Source organism: Cydia amplana, chromosome 9 (genome assembly GCF_948474715.1).
Source record: "Cydia amplana chromosome 9, ilCydAmpl1.1, whole genome shotgun sequence".
NCBI classification, from domain to species: domain Eukaryota; kingdom Metazoa; phylum Arthropoda; class Insecta; order Lepidoptera; family Tortricidae; genus Cydia; species Cydia amplana.
In genome coordinates this window covers 13,140,071-13,149,601 of record NC_086077.1, presented here as the reverse complement: position 1 = coordinate 13,149,601, position 9,531 = coordinate 13,140,071, and the positions used below count along the sequence as shown (strand labels likewise).

General features: G+C 36.5%; 1 protein-coding gene across 1 annotated transcript; it reads left to right on the top strand.

The window, feature by feature from the left end:
• Positions 1-4,644: 4,644 nt before the first annotated feature.
• On the top strand, positions 4,645-5,884 carry LOC134650727 (uncharacterized). Its single transcript, XM_063505660.1, has one exon. It carries the CDS (start codon positions 4,782-4,784, stop codon positions 5,742-5,744), a length of 963 nt encoding a protein of 320 aa, XP_063361730.1. The 5' UTR covers positions 4,645-4,781; the 3' UTR covers positions 5,745-5,884.
• The last annotated feature ends 3,647 nt before the right edge of the window (positions 5,885-9,531 follow it).

Here is a 9,531-nt window from a genome sequence, read left to right as displayed (position 1 = left end):
CAGGTGACAAGCAAAAGTCACTAATTACTATAAAATATTTAAACAAAAATCAACCTTCTTTTCGTACTAATATGGTTCACTATGGCTATGAACTTGTGGTGGTACTTAGTGACTTTGCTTGTCACCTGACGATAATCGTTTAGGAAAACTTCATTGTACCTATGTAATTCTCATCACTCCAAGCCGGTTTACAAGCAGATCAATTATTAAATATAATTAATTAATTAATTATTAATTATAATTATTTATTTTGATTAAAATAAAAATATTTTTATCGTATTCATACCATACAAAAAAATGTTTCTCTAAACCGATTTTATTAGTCGATAAGGCTAGAGGCATAATTTTGCTATAAAATACACTGTTGTCTTAAATTGTTTCAATTCCCTATCTCACTTTTATTAATAGCAAAGAAGCCATAAAAAAGAGAATATACTCAATATAATTCCAATTTTAGCCAAGCGTGTAAGCAAATGAACCAAAGCAAGCAAATCTCATTATTTAGATTATTGTATGTATCTGTATCAGAGATTTTTTGACATGCGGATGTCAAGATAGGTACATAAAAAACGTCAAATATTACATTTTAGTCATTTTTATTTCAAAAAAGCGGCCAAGTGCGAGTCGGACTCGCCCATGAAGGGTTCCGTATTTAGGCGATTTATGACGTATTAAAAAAACTACTTGCTAGATCTCGTTCAAACCAATTTTCGGTGGAAGTTTACATGGTAATGTACATCATATATTTTTTTTAGTTTTATCATTCTCTTATTTTAGAAGTTAGGGGGGGGGGGGGGACACACATTTTACCACTTTGGAAGTGTCTCTCGCGCAAACTATTCAGTTTAGAAAAAAATGATATTAGAAACCTCAATATCATTTTTGAAGACCTATCCATAGATACCCCACACGTATGGGTTTGATGAAAAAAAAAATTTTGAGTTTCAGTTCGAAGTATGGGGAACCCCAAAAATTTATTGTTTTTTTTCTATTTTTGTGTGAAAATCTTAATGCGGTTCACAGAATACATCTACTTACCAAGTTTCAACAGTATAGTTCTTATAGTTTCGGAGAAAAGTGGCTGTGACATACGGACGGACAGACAGACGGACAGACAGACGGACAGACAGACATGACGAATCTATAAGGGTTCCGTTTTTTGCCATTTGGCTACGGAACCCTAAAAACCGGCCAAATGCGAGTCGGACTCGCGTTCCAAGGGTTCCGTACATTAAGTCCCACTCACGCTTGACTGCTAATTTCTAATAGTTTTTTGGCTAATGACTAAATTACTTAACTAGCAGTCTAGCACTTACGCCGATGGTAAGGCGTTCTTGTACCGACCTGTACCACATCCGCATCCGCATTAAATCCGCATCGATTTTATGCGGATGCGGATGCAGATGCGGATGTTGAAAATAATGCGGAAATTCCGCGGTTGCGGATGCGGATATTCGCAACATCCCTCATCTGTATGCAATCGATCAAAACACTGATTGTTTTAACGGTGCAAAATCATTTCATGTCCAATCTCCAAGGAAATGGACACGTCACTAGCAAATAACTTGATGTGTTGCTTTTCTCGCTGAATACTAAACGAGGGTCGTAAATATCTACACACATTTACATCTTATCGCAATGACATAAGATCATAACGTGTATACTTGTTAATGACAGTTACTGTATACGATGAGAATGACAAATTATTACGTCAGCCCGAGTTTATTACTTACAAGACGACTTACTCCAAAAGATTAATATCTAAATATCGATTCTTGATACTTTTATTATGCCAATATAGACTTAGTTTCGTAGACGATAGGGTCAGATATTATAAGTTTCTTGTTGGTAGCTATATTGACGAGCAGAGTCGGGTGAGGAGTTAGTGGAAGTCAAACACCTTATGTGTGATAGTATAAGAACATTCTGAACCTTTATTCTCTAAATCCCTATTGTTTTATACACGTTAGGTTGCGCTGACACAAGCAATATGCGTTTATGTCGCAGTAAACCAAAGCGTTACTGCTAAACACTGAAAGTGGACATTCACCACATTACACCTCCCCCGAAAGTTCCTCTCACCGCCGGGGTGGCAGAAGAAAAAATTTAAACGCATGTTACTTGTTTACAATTTTTTCTGAAATCAATAAAAAAAAATGTTAATAAATTGTATAGGTATAATGGAAACAATCTTTACTTAACTTGATTTTATGTGTCGTATTAATGTCGTAGTCCTTGTAAAAAAATATCGTTAATAAGAAAATATTATCTTCACTTAAAATGTTATTATCTCTCAAACGTTAAAATATTAATTTACTTCCTTTTCTCATAAAATATAAATCTCCTTCTTTAAAACATTTACCTACTCTTCATCTTTAAAACATTTACTATTCAACTTTAAAACATTTAAAAACATTTGGTATTCAACTTTAAAATATTCACTCTCGCTGTTTATAGTTACGGTATCTCCCATAATTCTGACAATAAAATAAACTAATGCCGTATTAAATGTTAAGCCTTTCACGGACACTTATAAGGTCGACTATGATCAAGGACATAACTGGGTTGCGCCTCTGTGCGCACCCTTCACCTATCAATGCTATCCATAGCAATTCTTCAATAAACACCTAGGGCATGGTCACCCTTTATCAACTCTATAAAATGGCATATCAGGCCAGGCTGTACGGCTCTGCCTGTACCTAGAGACACAAATACATTAAGACAATAAGTCTCCTACAACTTTCACGGAGGATATTGTATATCACACTATGATCAAGTACGAAGGACTAGTGCTCTAGCTATAAGGTCACATTTTATAAATAAATGTGCCTAAACTCCTTAAATCTTTCAAACTTGTACCGTACTGTAAGCTTTCTATAAAATAAACATTAGTATTTAACATCCAAAATTAAAAAAAAAACGATGTAATAAATCAAACTTTCGCTGTATATCAGGTGATCAGTCCGACACGTAGCTAAAGTATCAATCATTACTAAGAAACAATAAAATAATTTTATTGAATTGAGTTGTTAATTATTTAATCGTTATGCGATGTATCAAATTTCATTCATCGCTTATTAAAATATTCTAACTCGCGGCAAAGTCTCGCGGCCTAGTTAAGTTTTCTGTCGACGTGCGCACAAAGTGTGGCACGCGCTGCAAATTGCAACATACATGATTGAGGACACTATTCGACACCGTTAATATTTAATATTATATTATGACTTCTTATGAAAATTATTTATGCTCGAAACGAAATTGAGTTTAGCGACAACCTTTAATAATTATGAATGATTTAAATATGACTGCTACTGAATTGGAAAAATAAATGCTGGCTTTTAGAGAAAAGTAATTAAAATGATAAATTACATGTAGGATTTACATCCTATTGCTGCGTGGCTGGCCGTCCTCGGCTTCGTCTTCGTCCGGTCCGGTGCGAGTTCGCGTACGGCATTCTTGCTGCTGCTGGCGTGGCCTGGCGAGCTGGCATTTCCATGTGGCACTCGCTTGACGCTTCATATGGCTGGCTGGCTTTGCTTCCGATGATTATGATGGTGGGCCGGGATAACCCTGGACTCCTCTTGAAATGGGCCGGGATAACCCTGGACACCTCTTGATTTGCGAGCCGGGATACCCTGGACAGCGCTCTTCGTTCTTCTTAATTTATTTTCTTAACGCGGTTTCCGCTTTTTGATGTTGGTTGGTTCTTGATTCTTGATAAGCTGGTTGGTTCTGACTGCGTGGATTGGTGTTGAAAAAGTGGTTCTTCTTTTTTTTTCTTGCTTGATTTTTCCTTCTTTCTTGAGTGTTAGTTCCTTGTTGGTTCACTGGTCTGGGTCGCCATCAGATATTATAAGTTTCTTGTTGGTAGCTATATTGACGAGCAGAGTCGGGTGAGGAGTTAGTGGAAGTCAAACACCTTATGTGTGATAGTATAAGAACATTCTGAACCTTTATTCTCTAAATGCCTATTGTTTTATACACGTTAGGTTGCGCTGACACAAGCAATATGCGTTTATGTCGCAGTAAACCAAAGCGTTACTGCTAAACACTGAAAGTGGACATTCACCACATTACAAGGGTATTTTTTCATGTTTTTTTTTCATATAAATCATATAAGTATGTAAAGAGTATATCGGCGATGATCCAAGTACGGGAGACAGTTTGATGATGTGAATATATTAATGGAGAAGGTTTTACAGTGTATCGTTAAGCGATTTTATATAGACTCAATTTTACATATAAGGAGATGAGTTAATAAAGATACACGTGTCAAAAATTAGAAAATGGAGGCGGAGGCGAAGCATAGGTACTTTGATCTTGTGATATTATGTAGGCATTACAATTGCGAGTTAAGATTGGATAGTAGACGGACGCTCTCCCGAAAATTTTTGAAAACTTCTAACTTTTATATTTAATAAAAATCGAAAAACGAAGAGGCATAATTAAGGTTAATAAACAACAAACTAAGAAAACATATTATTTTCTATACTGTTAATATCCGGAGCAGACAATGCAATAAAAATGAATTGGAAGGTGGCTTTTTAACCATACCTACACATTTTAACAAGTGAATAATTAAACTTCCAATATCTCTAATTTAAATCACTTATCCACTCGCAAGCAAAGAAAAGATTGAAGACCTTTAAATGTGTAAATAATTGCTATGCATTACACATGTTAGTGATTCTTATATTTTTACCTTTCCAACGGCGAGATTTATTACTATCCACACTCATTAGCAAACAGCCAAAGTTATTTTTCAATGTGAAAGAAAATTAATGGTTGTTTTATCCTATTATAAGTTACTGTTTTATTGTTTCAGATTAAACATGAAGTACCCGAAGGACCTGATCGTCGCATGCATGCTGATTGGTTTGGTTGTGCGCAGCCATGCTGCACCATCGTCTAGAAGATCGCGAGCGGCCGCGCTGCCAGAAGCAACGAGCAGCCGCCAGAGCAAGCTAACAGAAGAATACAAAGAAGATGGCACTACGGCATCGCCTGCACCACCCACAAACAGGAGGAACAAAGCGTTGAATCTCTTTGGCTACTTCCCATCTTTTCTGTCATCGGGTCTAGATTATAACGAAGACGACGACGATGACGTCACTTTTGCCGTCAACGACGACCATTTCGATGATGACGATTTGTCTAGAACGATCCCTTCAAGACGCCGACAGCAGAATAAGAAGAAAAACGGCAACGGGGACAATTATCAAAACGATAACTTAAATTCACTGCAATATGACAACTCCCCCATTTTCTACATCAGACTGCCTCCGACTCCGTATATGTTTGTACCTGGTCTCGGTTACGTTTCTCAGCCTCCCAACTTAGGACCTCCTATGGGACCACCCATGCCTCAGAGTGTGCCTCAAGTGGATCCGTTCATAAACCTGCCTTTAGATTTCGTGTCAAACGGGAAGCCTACAGGCGTATACCAATGGGGCAGCAACGGTGGGTATCCTCAAATGTCCCAGGTACCACCAATGCCTCAGATGCCTCAAATGGATCCCTTCGGCTACGGCGGGCAGCCGATGATGCAGCCAATGCAGAGGCCTAGCTACAACAACTTGCCTTCCTACTCCAAGCCGAAGCCTAAACCGGCGCCTACTAATTCTAAAGTCACTAATCTTAAAGGCCAATACGTTTTTAATGGAAAACCCAATGACAGCGTTTACGTTTTGCGAGACACGTATAACTCCATATACTCTGATGCGCTCCAGAACTTCTATCCTTAAAGAGAATCTGATATAGCTAGGAGTGTTAAGCTGGCTCGTATCGAGCTGTATTTTCAAACAAATGCAATGAAATGTGTGAAGTCAGTACGACTTTTGGTGAATTTAAAAGAACGCAATGTCCAGTCAACATATTACAAATCCGGATTCATGAAAAACACCAGAGTGTAGATTTTATTTTTGTAGTGGGTTGCTTCACAAATCATGTTAAATAAGACCGAAGAGATTATAAGTCTTCCGTGAACAAAGTTTTGTACGAAATACTAAAAATGAATTGAAAATGTAAATCCGTGGTTCATTTTAAGTAATAATTCTCATAACTATGGCGACAGCCAATGCAAATAAAACGTCAGGATTTTGTGTTTGACTTTATGGTGAAAAATAACCGAAGTGTCCCTTGGTTGGAAAAATGTTTAAAACACCGATTTAAATCAACGTACAATCAGCAGCAAAAAATTCTAAGCGGGCGAGGTGTTCAAAATTACCTTGACACGCTGTTATTCTCTTAACAATAAAGTCGCGTCAAGATCATTCTGAACACCTAGCCCGCTTAGCAACTTCTGCTGCTGACTGTACGGTCAAAGGTAAACATATCGATGCGACCAATTAAAAAAAATGAATATACCTACGACCTTATTATTAAGGCAATAAGGTCGAGTAGAAGTATACCTACTATATGCGTCTACGTTAAGTCTGCACCCACTTGCCTGTGACAAAGTAGGTCGTACCTACCAAGTACCTACCTTGAACTTGAAATAGCACACGGCGTGCAGTCTTAGCGTAGAATTGTAGATGAAGAAAGATTCTACAACTCTACATCTATTTGTTTGTGGAATTTGCCCAATTGACCTCATCGATATTTTATCAATGACTATTTTATTTTATTTTATCAATAGTTGAATGCATAATAATACAAATCTGGAATATAATAGCAACAGAAGTCATTTTACTGTTGGGTTTAAAATACCCGATAATAAGTACCTAGGTACTGTTACGTAAACTTAGCCTGTGGATATTTAATGTGATTAATGTTAATTTTTAATTTGTCCTAATAAGTAGCTAGACATTTTAATTAATTTATATTACCATAATAAGCTGGTTTGTATCAAATGTACCATCAACAAAAAATGTATGACCAACAATCCATGGTTCGACTCTACCTAAGGTAGCTATATTTCGAAAACCACTAAAATTTTCATGATATGTTTAGTTGACTTTTCGAAAATAGAAGTTTATTTGAAGCCGGAGTGCTGCAATTTACCTAATTTAAGTGCACAACTTGTTGACAAATAGTTAATGGTAATAAAAACCATGACATTATATAAATTAAATGATTAAGTAAAGTACCTACTAATTTGTTACTAAACAATTTGGCCACAAATACGTACATAGATAATTATTATTGTGTACTAAGGTAAACGTACTGGTGCTCGACGCGGTCCCATGCAGTACCTATACATGTCATCTTGAAACTTAAGTCATTGTCAATAGAGGTGACAGCAGGCATGTCGAGCACTAGTACGTTTACCTTACCTATACCTTGATTGGAAAGACACTAAGTACTCTACTCGCCTGACTAGGGTGGTAATCCGGTTGTCCAAGATTTTTTTCCAATGTGTATTTGCGTGTCACATTGCGCCAGGCGTGGCTCACTCCGCGATTTCGTCGCTTTGCTACAGGTAGCTAAAAGTTCATCCGTTCCACACCAATTTTGGTGGCTAGCCATAAGCCGCGCGTGGCGCTGTCGCCACCTAGCACAGAATAAATAATAGTACTAACTTACTAAGTACAGAAGACTCACTCTCTAACAAAACGCGTCTGTTACGATCAGCACAGATATGGCCGCTAGGTGGCGACAGCGCCACGCGCGGCTTATGGCTTTCCCCAAAATTGGAGCCGAACGGATGTACTTTTAGCTACCTGTAGCAAAGCGACGAAATCGCGGAGTGAGATACGCCTGCTATTATTTATTCTGTGGTTGTGCTTTAAAATATGTGAGACGCAATGCACATTGGAATTGGCCAAGTACATAATAACCTACACTTTCCCTCGAATATGCAAGAGCGTCAGAGAGGCGAATTTTTGATCTCGATGTTGGCGTACGGCCCTCTAAAAACACATTAATGTAAAATTTTCTGATCCCAAAACAAATAAAAAGACCAGGGTTATACTTTTCAAACACACGGGTACAAAAAATGTTGTAATAATTATTTGTCAACATATTTTTGGACAACCCTAAGCCTATTAAGCTCTCTCTCGTACGTATGCATATATCAGTGATATATCAAACTCATTCACATTAACATAACTATGACAGAAAAATACTATTGATAATCGTAAATACGCTAGCTATGGTTAAAACCCCTTAGATCTAATTTGACAATAAGTAGGTAACTTTTTAAGTCAATCTTCTAATTGCAAGGTCGGAGCACACCGGCTGCGTGTTCGTGATGTGCACGTGCGCATGCGCTAAAATGTTGGTGCACGCACTAGTCACGCAAGTGGTGTGCCATCTCTCATAAAGATCTGTATATTACAACGCGCACGTGTACGTCTACGCACACGCATTCAGTGTGCACAGTTGCACAAGCCTTTTTAGGTTTAAACTAATTTGCTCATCAACTATTTATTTATGTCTATAAGTTTTTAGTCGATAAGTTTTTATACTAATTTAGGTACAAAAATTAAGAACCAATTTTCCGTCCACTTTATGTTAAGGTTATAGAGATACGTATTTCCTGAGGATTAAGTTAGGTACCTACATTCTGATTCTGAAATCATGTGACAAATGTTACATTGTTCACAATAAAAAATCTATTTTTGTAATATAATAGTACCTACTTCTTAAACTAATACAACGCGAGTTAATGTATGTAACTAATAATAAATGAAATATGTTTACAAGCTAAACATAATTTTAGTTATTAAATTACAAATAAAAAATGTAAATAGGTAAATATTTATTATTAAAATTAAGTATCTACCTATGAGCTAGACAGTTATTTTAATGAAAGCATTTTGTAGTTGCTTTAAATTAAATTCACGATAAGTAGGTAGGTAGATAATATTTTATAAAATAATCGACATAGCTAATGCAGCTTATGAAGCGATAGAGCTTCATGTGAAGTTGATGTTGAAGAAACCGTAATACAAACGATACAAACGACAATAATGTTTAGATGATTAAATGACTTAATAAAAAATTGATTAAAGGCTTTTATTTAGTACCTAGTAGGTTACCTAAGTACGTTACTACAATTTTAACAATATTCATTGGTTGAATTCCTAAGTAGGGGAGGTAGGGGAACATTGGGCACTTTTTTACTTAAGTCGTATTAAAACCCGTATAAAAACAACTTCTTGTTTCGTATATCATTAGCACATATATGTGGCTACAATTATAACCCAATACACTTATACAGTCTCAACATTGCAAAGGATTTTCTAAAGCCTGTCAATTTAAGTGCCCAAACCTCGTCATGGGACATGTGGTTAGGGTTAGTTATTACTTCGATAGTCACTACATAGTATAAAACAAAGTCGCTTTCCTGTCTGTCTGTCTGGCTGTATGCTTAGATCTTTAAAACTACGCAACGGATTTTGATGCGGTTTTTTTAGTAGATAGAGTGATTCAAGAGGATGGTTTATGTATAATTTGTTAACCCGTGCGAAGCCGAAGCGGGTCTCTAGTAAATAATAAAATTACAAAAACTTGCTATAAAATAATTGAGAAACAATCGACTGTTTTAAACTATAATTATATTCTTCAATTCTGCATATTTTCAATAAT